Source organism: Aegilops tauschii, chromosome 1 (assembly GCF_002575655.3).
Source record: "Aegilops tauschii subsp. strangulata cultivar AL8/78 chromosome 1, Aet v6.0, whole genome shotgun sequence".
Lineage (NCBI taxonomy): Eukaryota > Viridiplantae > Streptophyta > Magnoliopsida > Poales > Poaceae > Aegilops > Aegilops tauschii.
This window is the reverse complement of record NC_053035.3, coordinates 436,537,738-436,562,341: the sequence shown is the minus strand read 5'-3', so window position 1 is coordinate 436,562,341 and position 24,604 is coordinate 436,537,738. Positions and strand designations below refer to the sequence as shown.

General features: G+C 44.7%; 1 protein-coding gene across 2 annotated transcripts; it reads left to right on the top strand.

Annotated features, from left to right (window-relative positions):
• The first annotated feature begins 8,655 nt into the window (after positions 1 to 8,655).
• LOC109767148 (uncharacterized) lies at positions 8,656 to 15,039 on the top strand. Of its 2 annotated transcripts, none has more exons than XM_020325916.4 (7): positions 8,656 to 9,022; positions 9,163 to 9,253; positions 10,655 to 10,721; positions 11,171 to 11,501; positions 12,153 to 13,187; positions 13,405 to 13,554; positions 14,216 to 15,039. In XM_020325916.4, the coding sequence occupies exons 1-7, from the start codon at positions 8,993 to 8,995 to the stop codon at positions 14,648 to 14,650; spliced, it is 2,139 nt and encodes a 712-aa protein (XP_020181505.1). In that variant the 5' UTR covers positions 8,656 to 8,992; the 3' UTR covers positions 14,651 to 15,039. The 2 variants fall into 2 exon arrangements, with proteins under 2 accessions (XP_020181505.1, XP_040245285.1); XM_040389351.3 differs by having other exon boundaries at positions 8,724 to 9,022; positions 11,185 to 11,501.
• The last annotated feature ends 9,565 nt before the right edge of the window (positions 15,040 to 24,604 follow it).

The window sequence follows — 24,604 nt, the reverse complement described above, 5'->3', positions numbered from 1 at the left end:
ATGAACTATAATATGCAAGGGATAACGGAAATGATTCCCAAGCTCTTCGTCATGCTGAAATCGACGAAGGTAGAAATCAAGAAAAACATCAAGTGTTGATGGTTGACAAGACCACTAGTTTCAAGAAAAGGGCAAAGGGAAGAAGGGGAACTTCAGAAGAACGGCAAGCAAGTTGCTACTCAAGTAAAGAAGCCCAAGTCTGGACCTAAGCCTGAGACTAAGTGCTTCTACTGCAAAGGGACTGGTCACTAGAAGCGGAACTGCCCCAAGTATTTGGCGGATAAGAAGGATGGCAAAGTGAACAAAGGTATATTTGATGTATAGATTATTGATGTGTATTTTACTAGTGTTCGTAGCAACCCCTCGGTATTTGATACTGGTTCAGTTGCTAAGAGTAGTAACTCGAAACGGGAGTTGCAGAATGAACAGAAACTAGTTAAGGGCGAGGTGACGATGTGTGTTGGAAGTAGTTCCAAGATTGATATGATCATCATCGCACACTCCCTATACTTTCGGGATTAGTGTTGAATCTAAATAAATGTTATTTGGTGTTTGCGTTGAGCATGAATATGATTTGATCATGTTTTTTGCAATACAATTATTCATTTAAGTTAGAGAATAATTGTTGTTCTGTTTACATGAATAAAACCTTCTATAGTCATACACCCAATGAAAATGGTTTGTTGGATCTCGATCGTAGTGATAAACATATTCATAATATTGAAGCCAAAAGATGCAAAGTTAATAATGATAGTGCAACTTATTTGTGGCACTGCCGTTTAGGTCATATTGGTGTAAAGCGCATGAAGAAATTCCATGCTGATGGGATTTTGGAATCACTTGATGCTTGCGAACCATGCCTTATGGGCAAGATGACTAAGACTTCGTTCTCCGGAACAATGGAGCGAGCAACTGACTTATTGGAAATAATACATACTGATGTATGAGATCCAATGAGTGTTGAGGCTCGCGGCGGGTATCGTTATTTTCTGACCTTCACAGATGATTTGAGCAGATATGGGTATATCTACTTGATGAAACATAAGTCTGAAACATATGAAAAGTTCATATAATTTCAGAGTGAAGTGGAAAATCATCATAACAAGAAAATGAAGTTTCTACGATCTGATCATGGAGGAGAATATTTGAGTTACGAGTTTGGTTTTCATCTGAAATAATGCGAAATAGTTTCGCAACTCACGCCACCTGGAACACCACAGCGTAATGGTGTGTCCGAACATCGTAATCGTACTTTATTAGATATGGTGCAATCTATGATGTCTCTTACCGATTTACCACTATCGTTTTGGGGTTATGCATTAGAGACAGCTGCATTCACGTTAAATAGGGCACCATCTAAATCCGTTGAGACGACACCATATGAACTGTGGTTTGGCAAGAAACCAAAGTTGTCGTTTCTTAAAGTTTGGGGTTGCGATGCTTATGTGAAAAAGTTTCATCCTGATAAGCTCAAACCCAAATCAGGGAAATGTGTCTTCATAGGATACCCAAAGGAGACAGTTGGGTACACCTTCTATCACAGATCCGAAGGCAAGACATTCGTTGCTAAGAATGGATCCTTTCTAGAGAAGGAGTTTTTCTCGAAAGAAGTGAGTGGAAGGAAAGTAGAACTTGATGAGGTAACTGTACCTGCTCCCTTATTGGAAAGTAGTTCATCACAGAAATCTGTTCATGTGACTCCTACACCAATTAGTGAGGAAGCTAATGATGATGATCATGTAACTTCAGATCAAGTCACCACCGAACCTCGTAGGTCAACCAGAGTAAGATCCGCACCAAAGTGATACGGTAATCCTGTTCTGGAGGTCATGTTACTTGACCATGACGAACCTACGAACTATTAAGATGCGATGGTGAGCCCAGATTCCGCAAAATGGCTTGAGGCCATGAATCTGAGATGGGATCCATGTATGAGAACAAAGTGTGGACTTTGGTTGACTTGCCCGATGATCGGCAAGCCATAGAGAATAAATGGATCTTCAAGAAGAAGACTGACGCCAACGGTAATGTTACTGTCTACAAAGCTCGACTTGTTGCGAAAGGTTTTCGACAAGTTCAAGGAGTTGACTACGATGACACTTTCTCGCCCGTAGTGATGCTTAAGTCTGTCCTAATCATGTTAGCAATTGCCACATTCTATGATTATGAAATTTGGCAAATGGATGTCAAAACTGCATTCCTGAATGGATTTCTGGAAGAAGAGTTGTATATGATGCAACCGGAAGGTTTTGTTGATCCAAAAGGAGCTAACAAAGTGTGCAAACTCCAGTGATCCATTTATGGACTGGTGCAAGCCTCTCGGAGTTGGAATAAACGTTTCAATAGTGTGATCAAAGCATATGGTTTTATACATACTTTTGGAGAAGCCTGTATTTACAAGAAAGTGAGTGGGAGCTCTGTAGCATTTCTAACATTATATGTGGATGACATATTGCTAATTGGAAATGATATAGAATTTCTGGATAGCAGGATACTTGAATAAGAGTTTTTCAATGAAAGACCTCGGTGAAGCTGCTTACATATTGAGCATAAAGATCTATAGAGATAGATCAAGACGCTTGATAAGTTTTTTCAATGAGTACATACCTTGACAAGATTTTGAAGTAGTTCAAAATGGAACAGTCAAAGAAAGAGTTCTTGCTTGTGTTACAAGGTGTGAAATTGAGTAAGACTCAAAGCCCGACCACGGCAGAAGATAGAAAGAGAATGAAAGTCATTCCCTGTGCCTCATCCATAGGTTCTATAAAGTATGCCATGCTGTATACCAGATCTATTGTATACCCTACACTGAGTTTAGCAAGGGAGTACAATAGTGATCTAGGAGTAGATCACTGAACAACGGTCAAAATTATCCTTAGTGGAATAAGGATATGTTTCTCGATTATGGAGGTGACAAAAGGTTCGTCGTAAAGGGTTACGTCGATGCAAGTTTTGACACTGATCCAGATGACTCTAAGTCTCAATTTGGATACATATTGAAAGTGGGAGCAATTAGCTAGAGTAGCTCCGTGCAGAGTATTGTAGACATAGAATATTTGCAAAATACATGCGGCTCTGAATGTGGCAGACCCGTTGACTAAACTTCTCTCACAAGCAAAACATGATCACACCTTAGTACTCTTTGGGTGTTAATCACATAGCAATGTGAACTAGATTATTGACTCTAGTAAACCCTTTGGGTGTTGGTCACATGGCGATGTGAACTATGGGTGTTAATAACATGGTGATATGAACTATTGATGCTAATCACATGGTGATGTGATCGAGATTATTGACTCTAGTGCAAGTGGGAGACTGAAGGAATATGCCCTAGAGGCAATAATAAAGTTATTATTTATTTCCTTATTTCATGATAAATGTTTATTATTCATGCTAGAATTGTATTAACCGGAAACTTAATACATGTGTGAATACATAGACAAACAGAGTGTCACTAGTATGCCTCTACTTTGACTAGCTCGTTAATCAAAGATGGTTAAGTTTCCTTGCCATAGACATGTGTTGTCATTTGATAAACGGGATCACATCATTAGAGAATGATGTGATTGACTTGACCCATTCCGTTAGCTTAGCACTTGATCGTTTAGTATGTTGCTATTGCTTTCTTCATAACTTGTACATGTTCCTATGACTATGGGATTATGCAACTCCCGAATGCCGGAGGAACACTTTGTGTGCTACCAAACGTCACAACGTAACTGGTTGATTATAAAGGTGCTCTACAGGTGTCTCCAATGGTACTTGTTGAGTTGGCATAGATCGAGATTTGGATTTGTCACTCCGAATGTCGGAGAGGTATCTCTGGGCCCTCTCGGTAATACACATCACTATAAGCCTTGCAAGCAATGTGACTAATGAGTTAGTTGCGGAATGATGCATTACGGAACGAGTAAAGAGACTTGCCGGTAACGCGATTGAGCTAGGTATTGAGATACCGACGATCGAATCTCGAGCAAGTAACATACCGATGACAAAGGGAACAACGTATGTTGTTATGCGGTTTGGCCGATAAAGATCTTCGTAGAATATGTAGGAACCAATATGAGTATCCAGGTTCCGCTATTGGTTATTGACCGGAGACGTGTCTCGGTCATGTCTACATAGTTCTCGAACCCGTATTATGAGTTTATGTGATTTGATGTACCGAAGGTAGTTCGGAGTCCCGGATGAGATCGGGGACATGATGAGGAGTCTCGAAATGGTCGAGACGTAAAGATCGATATATTGGAAGGCTATATTCGGACATCGGAAAGGTTCCGAGTGATTCGGGTATTTTTCGGAGTACCGGGGAGTTACGGGAATTCGTCCGGGGAGTCAATGGGCCTTAATGGGCCTTAGTGGGAAGGAGAGGCAGCAGCCAGGAGGTGGCGCGCGCCCCTCCCAAGCCCAGTCCGAATTGGACAAGGGGTTTGGGGCGCGGCCCCCCTCTCCCTTCCTTCTCCCCTCCCCCTCCTTTCCCCCTTCTCCTAGTTGGACTAGGAAAGGAGGAAACCAACTCTTACTAGGAGTAGGAATCCTACTCCCTTGGCGCGCCCCTCCTAGGGTCGGCCTCCTCCTCCCTCCCTCCTTTATATACGGGGGCAGGGGGCACCCCAAGACACACAAGTTGATCATTGATCTCTCTTAGCCGTGTGCGGTGCCCCCCTCCACCATAATCCACCTCGGTCATATCGTAGCGGTGCTTAGGCGAAGCCCTGCATCGGTAACTTCATCAACACCGTCACCACGCCGTCGTGCTGACGGAGCTCTTCCCCGAAGCTCTACTGGATCGTGAGTTCGCGGGACGTCACCGAGCTGAACGTGTGCTGAATGCGGAGGTGCCGTACGTTCGGTACTGAGGATCGGTCAATCGTGAAGACGTACGACTACATCAACCGCGTTGTCATAACGCTTCCGCTTACGGTCTACGAGGGTACGTAGACAACACTCTTCCCTCTCGTTGCTATGCATCACCATGATCTTGCGTGTGCGTAGGATTTTTTTTGAAATTACTACGTTCCCCAACACTTGTGACCCTGGTGCCTTCGCATGGAGAGAAGAATGGCTGGCGAGGGAGCGGGCGTTTGGATAAGAAGAACAAGGTGTGCAACATCCCTACATCCAAGCGCGCAGAGTATAGGATGTTGGAGGCTTTTGGTGAGCTACCGGAGGTCAGCAAAGCAAAGGGTCAAGAGAAAAAGTTGCAAGCATACCTGGACATGTGCTAAACACTGCTCTCACCGCAAGTGATTGAGGCGTTGAGCTCTTTGGCAAGGATCGCGGGGAAGTCAAAGTTGGACCTCTCAGGATGTTTCCCACAAGACAATGTTAGCACATGATTCTTTGAAGCTGAGACTGAAGCGTCATGCGATAGGGACGGTTTTTCTTCGGCAAGTGGCGGTCAGTTTGGTTGCTCCTGAGCCTCGCCTAACTGTTTTGGGCCTAGGCGCTCTGGTGTCTGGCTCCGACGATGTCCCTTGATGTTGCTTTTGTCTTGTCCATATCCCCAAGGTCTAGTGCCTCTTTTTCTCGTTTTCCTTTTTCTTTCTTTTGTAGGTTTTCATTCGGTTTTTCCTAATTAGCCGAGAATGTTAGGTTTTCGGGTACGGTTTTCCTTATAAACCGGGCCAACTCTCTTCTTCTTAATGAAATGTAGGAACCCCTGCCCTCTCAAGGTGTTCTCGAAAAAATAAAAATAAATATGAGGACAATGATTTAGATCGGCTGGTTGGCGCGCGCTTCGGCCGATCGCAAGAGCTGGATCAGATCCCATGTAATCGTACGTTCCCTTCCTGCTTTTTTTCTCTGCCTTGTCTTCTTCTTCCACCTCTCGTTTATTATCCATTTATATTTTGTCCTTCTATTTGCCCAGTCTGCACCTACCCGACGAACTCTTCACCTCAGTGCTGCCACCCATATGCAAGCGGCTGCTCCCGCCGGCCTTTTTCCTCCTCCGTTCTAGCCTACTATTGCCCACAACTGATGTCCCCATCGCCTCTCGGGGTGATGCTGCGGCCGGTCGCCGCGAGCTCAAACCAGGCCGGCGCCGATATTGTGACCACGACCATTGCGAGATGAACAAGCGGCGAGGTGTTGCGACTGTGTTGGCCGTGTGCTAAAACCAGCGAGCCGCTACCCGACGACGATGCTGCAGCCAACACATACCGGAGCTAGAGACGGTGGGCACCCAATGATGATGCTGCAACCAGCACCTGTCGGAGCCAGAGCTGGAGACGGCGGTCACAGATGTTGCAACCGACAACCGCCGATGTTGGGCGAGGTGTTTGTCGATATGGTGGCTAGTCAAGGGCGCTTCAACCGGCAAGAGAGAAAGCTACAACCGGCAAGGAAAAAGGCTTGAACCGAATGGATGATGGAAGCTGGAGCCGAACACTGCACCACGGAAGCTACAACCAGTGACTGAAAAAGCTACAAGCCACCGGCGTTGATAGCTTCAAACGAAGACGACAAAAGCTGGGATGGGCAGTGTGCAACCCGCCGATATTGTGACCACGACCATTGCGAGATGAACAAGCGGCGAGGTGTTGCGACTGTGTTGGCCGTGTGCTAAAACCAGCGAGCCGCTACCCGACGACGATGCTGCAGCCAACACATACTGGAGCTAGAGACGGTGGGCACCCAATGATGATGCTGCAACCAGCACCTGTCGGAGCCAGAGCTGGAGACGGCGGTCACAGATGTTGCAACCGACAACCGCCGATGTTGGGCGAGGTGTTTGTCGATATGGTGGCTAGTCAAGGGCGCTTCAACCGGCAAGAGAGAAAGCTACAACCGGCAAGGAAAAAGGCTTGAACCGAATGGATGATGGAAGCTGGAGCCGAACACTGCACCACGGAAGCTACAACCAGTGACTGAAAAAGCTACAAGCCACCGGCGTTGATAGCTTCAAACGAAGACGACAAAAGCTGGGATGGGCAGTGTGCAACCCGCAAAGCTACAATTAGTGAGGGGGAAAGCTCCAACCGATGACAAAAAAGCTGCAACCAAAGATGACATAAGCTACAGATTATGATGAAAAAGCTGCAACTGGCAATGGGAAAAGCTTCAAACAGCAACGAGAAAGCTGCAACCGGTGATGATGGAAAAATATTATAATTAAGCAACACCTATTACTGCGTTGTCATTTGAATTTCGGTTAGTGGTTCCTCATCTCCATACGAGCCCTAGTCTCTGGTGAACACCTCGCCGCCTTCGCTCGCCGCCGCGCACACTCGCCGTCGCACTCCCTTCTCCTCCTTCTCCCCCCTCCCACACCATATTATCCCCTCCCTCGTACGTGACCCTCCTTTGGTTATGCGGCGCCAGATCTTCCGCATCGCCGCCTAATCCCCCCATCGCTGACGCGACGACAGATCATCCTCGTCGCCGTCCATCAACCCTATCACGTCGGATCTTTGCGTCGACCTCTGACATGTAAGTGACTAGCTATCTCTCCTCTTGAATTCTCCTTTGTGCATAATACTGATAGTGTCAGATTTGGTGAGGGTTTAGGATATTTGATATGAGAAAGTTGTCAACAGATTTAGATTGAAAGAGAGTGTAATCCGGATTTAGTTAGGATTATGTGATATGAGAAAGTTGTCACCAGATTTGGATTCAAAGAAAATGTAATTTGGATTCTTTTAGGACATATTTTGGAAAAAAATTGCGAAAGGAAAACTGCCATTACTTAAACCGAGTTATTACAATTGAGTTGACAAATAACATCAACTTCCTCTGGCGCACAACACAACCAGACTGCCGTTTTAGGAAGAGATCTTCCCATTCGGGTTAGGGCATGACTTGCTCTATTATGATCATGACCTGTAGTCACTATTTCATGTGATCTAGTGCTAAGCAGGTGTTTAATGTCATTCACCATAGCAGCCACCGGGGATCTATCTGGCTCTTGGGCGCTAATCATGCGTGCAACCATCATACAATCCGTCTCAACCACCAGCCGGTCTGTACTTCTATCCGACGCTAGTGATACCCCCTCCATAAGAGCTGCCATTTCAGCTTCAAGTGCACTTGCACACCGCAGAATGAATCGACAGGATGAGAAAGCAATGGCCCCTGTGTGGTCTCTAAGGATCATACCGGCTCCTCCAGTGCCATCATCCTTCATCCACCGCCCATCAGTGTCCAGTTTCACTGATCCCACCGACGGTGGTATCCATCGCACATGTGTTTTGGATGCATCGTTCCATGTGACTTCTGTTTTACACCATTTGAACAATAGACAACCACCGTCTTTCCCTTCTCCAGGCCAGCAGCTGGATGTTGCTGGATGCTCAAAAGTGTATCCATGTACCCACTCAGGAAGCGGCATGACACTTCTACCGGCGGTGCTGGTTTGCCGTGATAGGACATATTTTGGATTTAGTCAGGGGGAATTTTGAATTGAGTTTGGAGTTATTTTGGATTTAGTTAGAAGATATTTGATATATGAGGGTGGATTTTATCGGGATATGATTAGTCACAACATTTGAGAGATTTGTGGATGATTATAGTAATGAAGTTAAACAAATCTGCATAAATGAGAATTATGTGATTTTGTGGTAGCAATCAGCTGCTGCTGCAGATTCACGGCGGAGCCACTTGACAGGACAGGGGCACGTTCTACCGGCTGATCTCGACGGACCAGACTGCTCTAACCCAATCCAACGGTGCGGGGCTGGTCCGACGGGTCGATAGGAAGGAACCGGACCTAGTCGCTCCCCTGGGAAAATTCTCCACCTCCGCGCCCCTCCGCCGCCGGGCCGCCTCCGCCGCGCCATCCCGCCTCCTCGTCCCCTTCGTCCCGCCGCTCCCTCGACCGTTCCTCCCTGGCCCCGCCGCCGGGTACCCTGACCCCAAGCCTTCCCACATCGCGCTTCCCGGTCCCCACCCCGCTGGCGGCGCTACCGCGCTCCTAGGTTACGCGGCCGCGCCGCCACCGCTCCTCTGCCATTCCTCCACCGGACGCCGCGCCTCTCTTGCCCAGGGCACGATGATGGCCTGGCGGATGCTGCGGAGAAAGGTAGGGCTTCTCTTCTCTGAAATCTGTTGCATTTCCTGTTCCTAGAGCGCGCTGTTAAACATACACGATTTTCTCGCATGAAACAAATACGGCTGGAGCCTCCGCAGCACGGGACTAACAATTGGAGACGTAATTTGCAGGATGTCCACACAGGCCTTGTGAATCTGGCCTTTCGCTTGGATCATGGTGGAACGAAGCATTTCGCCACTGGAACATTGGGAAGGCTACCACGTAAGTTCAATACCGCAATTGCATATATTTATCTTAGCTCGTTAATTGCCCAACCATTGTTTTGCCAAATTAAGCCCTAGCCTCTAGCATTGTTTTTCTTTGGAAGGCCCCAAGCATTGGTAGTACGTGCACTATTTGCGTGCTAAGTATCGTATCGTGGCATCGACATAGATAATTCTTCACTGCTGCTGTTATTTTCCGGAAAGTCACCTCCACCTCTGCCATAGTATCATCTCCATAATTGTGAGTTTTGTGATGTTGCTTTTTTCCCTCTGTAACCATCCTGCTCCAAAGTTTGTTACAAGTACTGTCCCGCATGGGAAGGGCACATATGTGTAGCACCTCGCTTGGGATTTCGTCCTCGCCTTGCATGAATGGTTCAACCTAGAGGTCCTATGTCTTTGGCCAACGAGTGTTATAAGCTAGTGTAGATCAATGTAAACTGAGAATGTGGTAGGTCTGTACTAAAGGGTGCCCCCCCCCCCCCCCCTGCGCGCCCGCTTTGCTTTTCCATGGGAGTGAGATGAAGATGTAATGAATTTATGCATCAATGGATTGCAGAACTGTGAATCCACAATGGCCAATGGAAAATGTAATCTGTAGAATGTCCACTCAAATTGCACTTTAATCATACTCCCTCCTCCATTTCTTTTTTACTTTGCATATAAGATTTGTTTGAAGTCAAACTACACAAAGTTTGATCAAATTTACAAAAAAAAATGAACATCCACAATACTATGGTTATGTATAGTATGAAAATTAATTTTGTGATGCATCTAATGATTTTTATTTCATATTGTGAATGTTAATATTTTTTCCTATAAAGATGGTCAAACTTTACGAAGTTTGACTTCAGACAAATTTTACATGCAGAATAAAAAGAAACGGAGGGACCTTTCACCCTTCTATATTATTTTTCTATGTTTTTAGATCCTATATCTCGTCCATGTTGTTCCTATTCCTGTGTATTCAACCCCTGCATTCCAAGTTGGCCCATAGTGTCTGTACCGCCTATGTTATTATTTAAAAATGAATAGATTACAGTGCAGGAAGAACCCCCTCAGCATATCTTAAGAAGCAGTGATACGCTCAGCTTTATTCCATCCGGGAAATGACAAACGAGGCTAAATCCACACCATAGGATTTGAACCTTCACGCTAACGCCACCGTTCACCCATTGCTGGGCTATACTCGGTTCTTGGTATATGATTTCTATTGGTTAGAGAAGAGTATTTCATATGTTACACGATGAACTTAATGGACTCAGACTCTAGCTTAGCATAGTGAATCTTCATGAAGTCCTTTTTGGTCACTTTTCTAAGAGCAAGTACTTTCTTCCTTATTGGATACCTCATAAGTCATGTTTTAGTAATTTGATCAGTATTTAATTCTCAATTGCAGAGTTCGTCCATGGCAATGGACTCCAAGGTGCTGCTAACTGTACGGTCTTTAAACAGTCCACTATCAGGTATGTCAATCTGCTCTCCTATTATTCAGGTGGCATCACTACTCTTGTTACATCGACATATTCAACAAACTATGGCACGCACTCAGTGCATCAAATTGAATTTGAGTGTTATCTCACACAAGGAATCTGAATCATATTTCTTTGGAAAAGCCAACCTCGACACCATGTTAATTTCCTGCACCCCACTAAATGATCTTGCAACTTTTGCATGGAGTCATGTATTTCCTCTTATCTTATCTGACCTTGCTTGGGAAAGGCATTCACTAGGTTCTTTTACCATACTCTAATTCTACTGTATCTTTGTTTATCTCATCTTCTGGAATGACTGTTCAGATTTTTTAGTCGTTAAATGTAGGTCTTGTTTTGTAGGTATGCTACTATCAGTACATTGTTATTTGATGCAGATTTTAGGATTTATATATTAGGTGACAATACTGTCTTCTTTATAGGAATTTTCATGCAGGTGTGTATATGTTGGCATGGCACCAGAAAAAGGAGGATGTTGTTGGGCTAAAAGCACCGAAAAGGGAGAAGCGAGTGAGAAAGGAAACTCGCAGTCAACCTCCTGTAGAAGCACCATATGTTGCACCAAAACCAAAGCTGACCAGATCAGCGCCAGATAAAATTGTTGAAATTTTTGATGGGATGACATTGCGTGACCTATCTAAACGATCTGGTGCAACCATCAATGCGCTTCAAAGCATACTTGCAGATCTTGGCGAAAGGGTTGAATCAGAGTTCGACTCTATTACCATCGATCTAGCTGAGCTAGTGGGTATGGTATGTATTTGTAATCTTCCTTTTGTGACTTCTATGTTTCTTTATGTTACTCTGAAGCATATTCATATTAGTAACCAGTCGTACCAGGATAACTTTATTTGTTGTATACCATGTCATATGAGAGTATAACTCATTGTGACAATGGCTATAAATTCATTCTGGATGTTGCATTTGACCTCATCTATCAAAATGATCTTGTTGCAAGGTGTGATATGGTGATGCTAAAACACTATTATTTATTTCTTCAAATTCTGCTATTTTTTTAGTGCTCTCATTAAGCAAGTTCAAGCTGTCGATGAGAAGGGTGGATCCACTTGTGTTCACTGGTTGACTTCCATTTAGCAAGTGTAGTCGTGCATTGTGCCTTGGTTTGTAGTCTTTTCTTCTATGCTTATTTTGTCCCCAGGTTTTCCCCCTTCCTGACCATATATTCACTAAGAATGGAATTTTTACTTTTTTTGATGATATTATGTTGGAGCAAACTTACATGTTCAAATTTTACATACGCTGATGTTGGTATTTATTATATGTACTATTGTCTCCAGTTTACACCTAAGCTTTGTCATCATGAAATATTTATGCAGCTTTAGGAAAGCTTCTATTTCTTATGAATCATGATATTAATCGATATCTTTCATCCTTCTTGCACAGGAACTTGGTGTTAATATCAGAAGAATGCACACAGGTGAAGGCACAGTTGAACCACGGCCTGCTGTTGTAACAGTTATGGGTCATGTTGATCATGGTAAAACATCGCTTCTGGATTCCCTGCGGCAAACATCTGTTGCTGCTAAAGAAGCTGGTGGGATCACTCAGCATATAGGTGCCTTTGTTGTTGAGATGCAATCTGGAGCCTCTCTCACATTTCTTGATACACCAGGGCATGCTGCATTTAGTGCTATGCGGGCTAGAGGTGCAGCTGTCACAGATATTGTAGTGCTTGTGGTTGCAGCAGATGATGGTGTGATGCCTCAAACACTTGAAGCTATGTCGCATGCAAAAGTAGCAAATGTTCCAATTGTAGTCGCCATAAACAAATGTGACAAATCTGGAGCTGACCCTGAGAGGGTCAGAATTCAGCTTGGTTCTGAAGGATTGCTTTTGGAGGATATGGGTGGTGATGTACAGGTTGTTGAAATTTCTGCATTATCGAAACTTGGTTTGGATAAATTGGAAGAGGCTTTGCTCCTTCAGGCCGAGATAATGGACCTGAAAGCCAGAACAGATGGGCCTGCTCAAGCTTTTGTGGTGGAGGCAAGGGTGGACAGGGGCAGGGGACCACTAGCAACAACTATAGTTAAGTCCGGCACATTAGTCAGTGGACAATACATTGTTGTGGGTTCAGAGTGGGGAAGAATTAGATCACTTAGAGACACGGCAGGGAAAGTAACAGAGTCTGCAAAACCTGCCATGCCTGTTGAGATTGAGGGGCTGAGGGGCCTCCCAATGGCTGGGGATGATGTAGTGGTTGTTGACTCCGAGGAAAGGGCAAGAATGCTTAGTCAGGGGCGGAAGAAGAAACAGGAGAAAGATAGGCTTCGGAAGATTGATGAAAACATGACAGAGGAGGCAGAAATTGGAGAAGAGACTCCTGAAAGAGTTGAGATGCCCATAATTGTGAAAGCTGATGTACAGGGCAGTGTTCAAGCAGTTACGGATGCCTTAAGAAGTCTTAATAGCCCACAGGTATTTTCTTGACCACATTGGATGCCTTATTTTTATTTTTGTAGTCTCACAAACTTGACTATATAAGCACTCAAGCAGTGCTGAATTCCTGATCGCTGACACTGCATTTTAGACCATACGTAGGTTTGTTCCAGTGGTTTGGTATGATATATGTTCTATTTACAGTATGCCGATATTTCTTTTAGATTCAGTCATGCCTATGGTACCTTCTTTGTAGGTGTTTGTGAACGTTGTTCATGTCGGCGTCGGTCCAATAAGTGAACATGACATTGATCTGGCACAAGCATGCCGGGCATGCATAGTTGGTTTCAACATTCGCGATCCACCGAGTGCGATTACTCTAGGAGCAACACAAGCCAACATAAAGGTACCATGTTTATTATTGCTCTAGTGCCTGTACTGCTTTTGATTAAGTGTACACCTTTGTAGAAATCAAGTTCTATGGCTTGGATATTGGTGGTGATTTTTTATGTCATATTTTAATGCTCAGTATAGGATGTAAATATGCCTTCTGGGACCTCGGTTACGTGCAAAAAGGGTAGATCTTACTTAAGATAACATTTTCTCTTTCTCTTGTTTCTGGTGTTTCTTTATATTGTGTAGACACTAGGATATGTTATAGTGAATTTAGGAAGAGTAAACATAATTCAGCTCTTATGTGTGTGGAATTGAGGATATGGCCTACATCATATTGACCTCGTTAAATACTGGACTTGAAATATGATAAGAGAATCCCGATCTCAACCTCTGATCAATTTTGAATGTCATACAGGAAGTGAGATTGCCCATGTCCCTCTAATATTGCCTATATAAACTCGATTTAGTTCTCATATCGCTAGTTCTCAGTATCCTGAGTTAAGTATGGTCCCATTCTATATGTTCCACAAGTACACAACATATGTTCCCCAAAAGGAAAGTATATGATACATATTGTTAAGAGTCTAAATTCTCTGGTTGATTTTTTTTAGTCTTTTTAACTCTGAAACTGGAAAATGAGTTTAGCTGACTTGACCATGCCTACTCTTAAGATTTTGCTGCACAAGGTGATCTACCATCTCCTCGAGGAAATGGGAAGGCTGATTGTGGAGAAGGCACCAGGGACTGCTGAAACCCAAATTTCAGGGGAGGCTGAGGTTCTGAACATATTCGAGCTGAAAGGGCGTAGCAAGTCAAAAGGGCCAGACATCAAGATTGCTGGCTGCCGGATAACCGATGGGCGCTTTAGCAGAACTGGAACCATGAGACTGTTGAGAAGCGGAGACGTTGTCTTTGAGGGTCCGTGTTCTTCGCTGAAGCGAGAGAAGCAGGATGCTGACACGCTCGACAAGGGTACCGACTGTGGATTGGTGATCGAGGACTGCGACGAATACCAGGTTGGGGATACCATCCAGTGCTTGGAGCAGGTGATCAGGAAGCCCAAGTTCATATCGACACAAAGCGGCGCAGTCCGTATAGAGTGCTGATTGAGAATAATTGTTTGTCGCTGGCATGATCCCATTGCTGCGAATTCAGCCACTTGTTTGAACTGACTGAAGTTTTGACGATGTAGCGATATAAAAACTAGGCTGGCATGCTTACTATTTTGGCATCTGGCAGAGAGCTAGATGCAAGTTGCAACAACAACCAGCACCTTTTGATGTTACACGCCTAGAAAACAAAATCGTGATGCTTTGAGCGCTGATGCACTGTGTGACATTTGAGAGAGGAAACCGGAGTCGTATATTCTTGCAGTTTTCGTAAGTTCTGCAGTCAATGTAGAGGGAAGGCTAATTACTACCCCCAAAATGATTCAAAAGGCACAGTTTAATATTATGTTGTTACTATATAGTCCTATTAACTATTCTGGGTTTGCACATCGGAAAGTAGAGGTCGTATTTCAGAAGCTAATATTTGACACAAAAATCGGTGTATCATGTTTGGTGTGATTATCACCTTGCCACACAAAAATCAGTGTATCATGTTTGGTGCGATCATCACCTTGCCATGCATTTGAACTGCTAGAATGTACCTTTACATATCATCGGAAAAAGCCTCTCATCGAATGTGTCTTATTCACGAAACTGATGAACAAGGCAAGCATACCTTTTGAGTATAGTTCAAATATGCAATCCTCCATGAAGGATATGAATAATTTACCCGCTTAGAGATACAATGGCTCGAACATATACGAAACAATTAGTTCAACAGGTCACGAATATTCACAAACTCAACAAAGTACAAAAAATAGAAAAGAATAAAGATTAAAAATTGACAGCAAACATGTTCGTGTCTTCTAACTGCGCACAAAATTGTAAGATCTCATATCTTTCATGGTGTCAAAACAATTGAGGTAGATGGCTGCTGCTGCTGATGAAGGCCACATACCGCTCATCATCGCCTCTTCGACATCAGTAGAGTCAGAATTGACCATCATGTTTGAACATCCCAAGCCTTGCGCAAAGACAAGTCCCTGTTGCAAAGCAAATGCAGCAGACCCAACATCACACACTACCGGGATCAGTGTTCCGCTGCGTCGCGGATGGCTGCACCAGTGTCAGTGGATCCTTCATCTGAATCACTCAGAAAAAGAGGCATCGATGTTCATTTTTTGCGTACCTTCATGGCCAGTGTTTGAATAGCAAGTGTCCTTCACTCACAGGTTCACCGGGCACTTTCTGCTTAGAGACTGGTTGGTGGCAATTTTTTTGGTACAATTAGAATTAGAATAGCTAAATAGCTAATGCAAGAAGATCTCACATTATTTAGGTAAAGATTGGCGGCAAGTTTTTGGTACAATTGCTATCTATCAAGTGGTGGATCTCGAGGCTTGCATCACCGGAACCTTTTTTTTTTGAACCGGGCTTTACCCCTTTCCATTACTAAGAACGGAAATACAAACCAGTTCAAGTTAACAGGAGGAGGGAAAGAGGGTAGAGCGAGTTCAAGCATTACCAGGAAATCCACCACATCCGCCCGTCATCGAAACGGATGTCATGAGGCGAAAACCTGGTAACACTATCATCAAGTCTATTACAACCAACCAAAGAACGACCAAACAGAAGCAAACCACACATCGGACCGCCCGAACTGGCAAGACTAGACAAAAGTATCAGACGACGAGAGAGGACGGAGAGGATCGTCTCCAGCTCCAGTTTTCCACCACGCCGAGGCCGCATCTTGATCTTCACGTCTGGATCGTTTGCTTGACAGGGTCACATAGTTTCATCAGCTGCAGCGTGCCGTTCCTGATCATCTCTGCACCTGCGCGAAGCTCCCCAACCGCCTCTCCTTTCTGCAAACCTGTCCAGTACAATAGAAACGAACAAAGGGAGAAAACAATCTCAAAAGAAGTCTTAATCTGTTTTTTCTCAAAAGTGGCTCGATTACGCGCCAGCCAGATGGCCCAACAAGTAGCAGCTAAGCCTACAGTATAGAAGGTTTCTTTGCCAGGAAGAAATTTACTGCACCAGACGAAATATTGCCAATAGTTGTTGGGGCACATATCAGTGCCCAGCACCACCCCAATAGATCTCCAAACCACCCTAACAACGGGGCAAGTGAAAAAAGGTGGTTAGAGGTTTCTACCTCCCTGCAGAAAGAACAACGGGGATTCACTGGAACCTGCAATATTGAAAGCTGAAATACGAGAATTTCACCTTCTTGTAGAGCAAAATGGAGGGTCTGAATCTTCAGCTTCAACTGTTACCTGAACATTCCTTCCCGCACCAAATCACTGAGATGAACTATACTCGAAGCAGCGTGCCGACAATATTTTTTGAAACAAAGCCGAGCACCTCTAGAAGCCCTCTTCTCCACCTGAAGCATCCTATGTTGCTCAGTGAAAAATTCATCATTGTAATCACAAGATTCAACCTCCAGTTTAAGTGATTCTAGGACTCTCGCGTTCAGCACAAAGAATTGGGCAAAGCTAACTTGTGTTTTGATGCCCCGATATAATCCCATCACTATTGTCTTCAAACGGATGTCAAGAGATCTGAGAAGACTCTGATATTTCTGACGCCACAAATTTGGTTTTCCTGATTAAGCTCTCTGAAAATAGGCATGGAAAAGAAAAATTAACCACCTGAAAACAGCTGGTAGATCAATGGAACAGGTGAACACTGACCACTAGTACACTATGGACTCTATAAATGAGGAATGTCACCTTGATATACAATTTCTCCAAGCAAGGAAAGCATCTCATCAAGTCAATAACCATATCTAGATTATAAATATACATGTTGATAGCTAAGATCTTGACATTACGCAACACAGTTGTCAGGCTACTAAGAGCATCTCCACTCGCCCCCCCCCCCCAATAGGCCACCCAAAGGCGTTCTTTTATCGCCGACGCTAAAAAACCGGCCCAGTCGCGTCCCAGAAGCCCACTTTGGCGCCAGCGGACCCAAGCCGAATCCGGCGCGCTAGGGGGCACCGGGGGAAACATTTTTGGCGCGAAAGCCTGGTGGACCCGCCGAGTCAGCGACCAGACATGCTCGTCGTCCTCATCGCCTCGGTTTCCCGCGGGGAATCAATGCCAAGGCTGCCGCCGGTCAGCCTTCCATTGATTCCCCATGGGCGGCGCAGTGAAGGTGCGCTGCCGCACGACCCGCCCCGTCCCGCCACGCGTCTACACGTCTGCCACCGGCTCGCCGCCCACCCGCCGCTATAAAAACCACCCCCCTCGTCGAAGTCTCTGCCTCCCTCGCCGTCAAAGCCCCCCTCTCTCTCCTCCCTCCATGCCTGCAGCCACGATGGGCGAGCGATACCCCGGGGACGGAGCTGCGGCCAACGGCTTTGGTCGCCGCCACCTCCACGAGTGGGAGGCGTACCTCCTCCACGAGGCGAACCACCCGGCGCCGCCGGACATGCACATGTCGGGCCGGTGGAGGCTCAACACCGAAGGCGTCCCCGCCTCCCCCGCCGCAGAACGATGCCGACCGCCTCCACGCCAAGATTGCGTGCGTTCGGGCCTATCTGCCGGAGGAGGTGTGGGGCCTTTCGGAGTACGACGCCGGCAACCACGCGTTCTGGATGGAGTACTTCCGGTGGCGCCACGAGGAGCAGCTCGCCTCCACCAACAACGCGCCGGCATGGGGACGCCACAACACCGACGACCGTCGCATGTGGTGGGGCGTCCCCGGGCGTACTCTCCACGCCGTCCTCGAGCACCTCAAGGGCGGCAATGTGTTGGGGAACGCAATATTTCAATTTTTTACCTACGATCACGCAAGATCTATCTAGGAGATGCATAGCAATGAGCGGGGAGAGTGTGTCCACGTACCCTCGTAGACCGAAAGCGGAAGCGTTTAGTAACGCGGTTGATGTAGTCGAACGTCTTCGCAATCCAACCGACCCAAGCACCGAACGTACGGCACCTCCGCGTTCAGCACACGTTCAGCTCGATGACGTCCCTCGATCTCTTGATCTAGTTGAGGACGAGGGAGAGTTCCGTCAGCACGACGGCGTGGCGACGGTGATGATGAAGTTACCGACGCAGGGTTTCGCCTAAGCACTACGACGATATGATCGAGGTGTGTAACTGTGGAGGGGGGCACCACACACGACTAAGAGGAGGCTTGGTCTGCCTTTGGGGTGCCCCCTCCCACGTATATAAAGGGGGGAGGAGAGGTGGCCGGCCCAAGGGGGGGCGCGCCATGGGGGGAGTCCCACTTGGACTCCCGGTCCAAGTAGGATTCGCCCCCCTTTCCTATTCCCACTAGGAGAAGGAGGGAAGGAGGAGGAGGAGAGAAGGAAAGGGGGGCCGCCCCCCCAACCCTAGTCCAATTCGGTTTGGGCTTGGGGGGGCGCGCGCCTCCACCTGGCCGCCGCCTCCTCTCTCCACTAGGGCCCATGAAGGCCCATTAACTCCGGGGGGGGGGGGGGGTTCCGGTAACCCCCGGTACTCCGGAAAATGTCCGAACCTTTCCAAAACCATCCCGGTGTCCAAACACAACCTTCCAATATATCAATCTTTATGTCTCGACCATTTCGATACTCCTCGTCATGTCCGTGATCTCATCCGAGACTCCGAACAAACTTCGGTACATCAAATCACATAACTCATAATACAATTCGTCATCGAACGTTAAGCGTGCGGACCCTACGGGTTCGAGAACTATGTAGACATGACCGAGACACATCTCCGGTCAATAACCAATAGCAGAACCTGGATGCTCATATTGGCTCCTACATATTCTACGAAGATCTTTATCGGTCAAACCGCATAACAACATACATCATTCCTTTGTCATCGGTATGTTACTTGCCCGAGATTCGATCGTCGGTATCATCATACCTAGTCCAATCTCGTTACCGGCAAGTCTCTTTACTCGTTCCGTAATGCATCATCCCGCAACTAACTCATTAGTCACATTGCTTGCAAGGCTTATAGTGATGTGCATTACCGAGAGGGCCCAGAGATACCTCTCCAATACTTGGAGTGACGAATCCTAATCTCGATCTATGCCAACCCAACAAACACCTTCGGAGATACCTGTAGAGCATCTTTATAATCACCCAGTTACGTTGTGATGTTTGATAGAACACAAGGTGTTCCTCCGGTATTCGGGAGTTGCATAATCTTATATTCAGAGGAATATGTATAAGTCATGAAGAAAGCAATAGTAATAAAACTTAACGATCATTATGCTAAGCTAACAGATGGGTCTTGTCCATCACATCATTCTCTAATGACGTGATCCTGTTCATCAAATGACAACACATGTCTATGGTTAGGAAACTTAACCATCTTTGATTAACGAGCTAGTCAAGTAGAGGCATACTAGGGACACTCTGTTTGTCTATGTATTCACACATGTACTAAGTTTCCGGTTAATACAATTCTAGCATGAATAATAAACATTTATCATGATATAAGGAAATATAAATAACAACTTTATTATTGCCTCTAGGGCATATTTCCTTCAGTCTCCCACTTGCACTAGAGTCAATAATCTAGTTCACATCGCCATGTGATTTAACACCAATTGTTCACATCTTTATGTGATTAATACCCATAGTTCACATTGCCATGTGACCAACACTCAAAGGGTTTACTAGAGTTAAGAATCTAGTTCACATCGCTATGTGATCAACACCCAAGAGTAATAAGGTGTGATCATGTTTTGCTTGTGAGAGAAATTTAGTCAACGGGTCTGCCACATTCAGAGCTGTTTGTATTTTGCAAATTTTCCATGTCTACAATGCTCTGCACGGAGCTACTCTAGCTAATTGCTCCCACTTTCAATATGTATCTAGATCGAGACTCAGAGTCATCCAGATCAGTGTCAAAGCTTGCATTGCGTAACTCTTTACGACGAACTCTTTATCACCTCCATAACCGAGAAATATTTCCTTAGTCCTCTAAGGATAATTTTGACCGCTGTCCAGTGATCTACTCCTTGATCACTATTGTACTCCCTTGCCAAAATCATTCTAAGGTATACAATAGGTCTGGTACACAGCATATCATACTTTATAGAACCTATGACTGAGGCATAGGGAATGACTTTTCATTCTCTTTCTATTTTCTGCCGTGGTCGAGTTTTGACTCTTTACTCAACTTCACACCTTGCAAAACAGGCAAGAACTCCTTCTTTGAATGTTCCATTTTGAACTACTTCGGAAACTTGTCAAGGTATGTACTCATTGAAAAAACTTATCAAGCGTCTTGATCTATATCAATAGATCTTGATGCTCAATATGTAAGCAGCTTTACCGAGGTCTTTCTTTGAAAAACTCCTTCCAAACACTCCTTTATGCTTTCTAGAAAATTCTACATCATTTCTGATCAACAATATGTCATTCACATATACTTATCAGAAAGGCTGTAGTGCTCCCACTCACTTTCTTGTAAATACAGGCTTCACCAACAGTCTATATAAAACCATATGCTTTGATCACCTTATCAAAGTGTATATTCCAACTCCGAGATTCTTGCACCAGCCCATAGATGGATCGCTGGAGCTTGCACACTTTGTTAGCACCTTTAGGATTGACAAAACCTTCTTGTTGCATCATATACAACTCTTCTTTAAGAAATCCATTAAGGAATGTAGTTTTGACATCCATTTGCCAGGTTTCATAAAATGTGGCAATTGCTAACATGATTCAGACAGACTTAAGCATCGCTACGAGTGAGAAAATATTATCATAGTCAACACCTTGAACTTGTCGAAAACTTTTTGCGACAATTCGAGCTTTGTAGATAGTAACACTACTATCAGCGTCCGTCTTCCTCTTGAAGATCCATTTATTCTCAATGGCTCGCTGATCATTGGGCAAATCAATCAAAGTCCATACTTTGTTCTCATACATGGATCCCATCAGATATTTCATGGCCTCAAGCCATTTCGTGGAATCTGGACTCATCGTCGCTTCCTCATAGTTCGTAGGTTCGTCATGGTCTAGTACCATGACTTCCAGAACAGGATTACCGTACCACTCTGGTGTGGACCGTACTCTGGTTGACCTACGAGGTTCAGTAGTAACTTGATCTGAAGTTTCATGATCATCATCATTAGCTTCCTCACTAATTGGTGTAGGAATCACTGGAACTGATTTCTGTGATGAACTACTTTCCAATTCGGGAGAAGGTACAATTACCTTATCAAGTTCTATATTCCTCCCACTCACTTCTTTTGAGAGAAACTCCTTGTCTAGAAAGGATCCATTCTTAGCAACGAATATCTTGCCTTTAGATCTGTGATAGAACGTGTACCCAACTGTCTCCTTTGGGTATCCTATGAAGACGCATTTCTCCCATTTGGGTTCGAGCTTATCAGGTTGAAGCTTTTTCACATAAGCATCGCAGCCCCAAACTTTAAGAAACGACAACTTGGGTTTCTTGCTAAACCACAGTTCATATGGTGTCGTCTCAACGGATTTAGATGGTACCCTATTTAACGTGAATGCAGCCGTCTCTAAAGCATAACCCCAAAACGATAGCGGTAAATCAGTAAGAGACATCATAGATCGCACCATATCCAATAAAGTATGGTTACGATGTTCGGACACACCATTACGCTGTGGTGTTCCAGGTGGCGTGAGTTGCGAAACTATTTCGCACTGTTTCAAATGAAGACCAAACTCATAACTCAAATATTCACCTCCACGATCAGATCGTAGAAACTTTATTTTCTTGTTACGATGATTTTCCACTTCACTTTGAAATTCTTTGAACTTTTCAAATGTTTCAAACTTATGCTTCATCAAGTAGATATACCCATATCTGTTCAAATCATCTGTGAAGGTCAGAAAATAACGATACCCGCCGCGAGCCTCAACACTCATCGGACCGCATACATAAGTATGTATTATTTCCAACAAGTCTGTTGCTTGCTCCATTGTTCCGGAGAACGGAGTCTTAGTCATCTTGCCGATGAGGCATTGTTCGCAAGCATCAAGTGATTCATAATCAAGTGATTCCAAAATCCCATCAGCATGGAGTTTCTTCATGCGCTTTACACCAATATGACCTAAACGGCAGTGCCACAAATAAGTTGCACTATCATTATTAAACTTATATCTTTTGGCTTCAATACTATGAATATGTGTATCACTACTATCGAGATTCAACAAAAATAGACCACTCATCAAGGGTGCATGACCATAAAACATATTACTCATATAAATAGAACAACCATTATTCTCTGATTTAAATGAATAACCATCTCGCATCAAACAAGATCCAGATATAATGTTCATGCTTAACGCTGGCACCAAATAACAATTATTTAGGTCTAAAACTAATCCTGAAGGTAGATGTAGAGGTAGCGTGCAGACGGCGATCACATCGACTTTGGAAGCATTTCCCACGCGCATCGTCACCTCGTCCTTAGCCAATCTTCGTTTAATCCGTAGCCCCTGTTTCAAGTTGCAAATATGAGCAACAGAACCAGTATCAAATACCCAGGTGCTACTACGAGCATTAGTAAGGTGCACATCAATAACATGTATATCAAATATACCTTTCACTTTGCCATCCTTCTTATCCGCCAAATACTTGGGGCAGTTCCGCTTCCAGTGACCAGTCCCTTTGCAGTAGAAGCACTCAGTCTCAGGCTTAGGTCCGGACTTGGGCTTCTTCACTTGAGCAGCAACTTGCTTGCCGTTCTTCTTGAAGTTCCCCTTCTTCCCTTTGCCCTTTTTCTTGAAACTAGTGGTCTTGTTAACCATCAACACTTGATGCTCCTTCTTGATTTCTGCCTCTACAGCCTTTAGCATTGCGAAGAGCTCGGGAATTGTCTTATCCATCCCTTGCATATTATAGTTAATCACGAAGCTTTTGTAGCTTGGTGGCATTGATTGAAGAACTCTGTCAATGACACTATCATCAGGAAGATTAACTACCAGTTGAGTCAAGTGGTTGTGATACCCAGACATTCTGAGTATGTGTTCACTGACAGAACTATTCTCCTCCATTTTGCAGCTGTAGAACTTATTGGAGACTTCATATCTCTCAATCCAGGCATTTGCTTGAAATATTAACTTCAACTCCTGGAACATCTTATATGCTCCATGACGTTCAAAACGTCGTTGAAGTCCAGGTTCTAAGCCGTAAAGCATGGCACACTGAACTATCGAGTAGTCATCAACACGCGACTGTCAGGCATTCACAATGTCTGCAGTTGTTGGCGCGGGTGGTACACCTAGCGGTGCTTCCAGGATGTAATTCTTCTGTGCAGCAATGAGGATAATCCTCAAGTTACGGACCCAGTCCATGTAATTGCTACCATCATCTTTCAACTTAGCTTTCTCTAGGAATGCATTAAAATTCAAAGGAATGGTAGCACGGGCCATTGATCTACAACATAGATATGCAAATACTATCAGGACTAAGTTCATGATAAATTTAAGTTCAATTAATCATATTACTTAAGAACTCCCACTTAGATAGACATCCCTCGAGTCATCTAAATGATCACGTGATCCATATCAACTAAACCATGTCCGATCATCACGTGAGATGGAGTAGTTTTTTAATGGTGAACATCACTATGTTGATCATATCTACTATATGATTCACGCTCGACCTTTCGGTCTCAGTGTTCTGAGGCCATATCTGCATATGCTAGGCTCGTCAAGTTTAACTCGAGTATTCTGCGTGTGCAAAACTGGCTTGCACCCGTTGTATGTGAACGTAGAGCTTATCACACCCGATCATCACGTGATGTCTCGGCACAACGAACTGTAGCAACGGTGCATACTCAGGGAGAACACTTATACCTTGAAATTTAGTGAGAGATCATCTTATAATGCTACCGCCGTACTAAGCAAAATAAGATGCATAAAGGATAAACATCACATGCAATCAAAATTAGTGATATGATATGGCCATCATCATCTTGTGCCTTTGATCTCCATCTCCAAAGCACCGTTATGATCACCATCGTCACTGCCTTGACACCTTGATCTCCATCGTAGCATCGTTGTCG

Excerpts from the sequence above, each read along its gene's own strand:
- LOC109767148 (XM_020325916.4), top strand. The coding sequence starts at position 8,993 with ATGATGGCCTGGCGGATGCTGCGGAGAAAG. Across the intron at positions 9,254-10,654 it reads AACATTGGGAAGGCTACCAC|AGTTCGTCCATGGCAATGGA; the intron begins GTAAGTTCAATA and ends TCTCAATTGCAG. Across the intron at positions 13,188-13,404 it reads GAAGTCTTAATAGCCCACAG|GTGTTTGTGAACGTTGTTCA; the intron begins GTATTTTCTTGA and ends CCTTCTTTGTAG.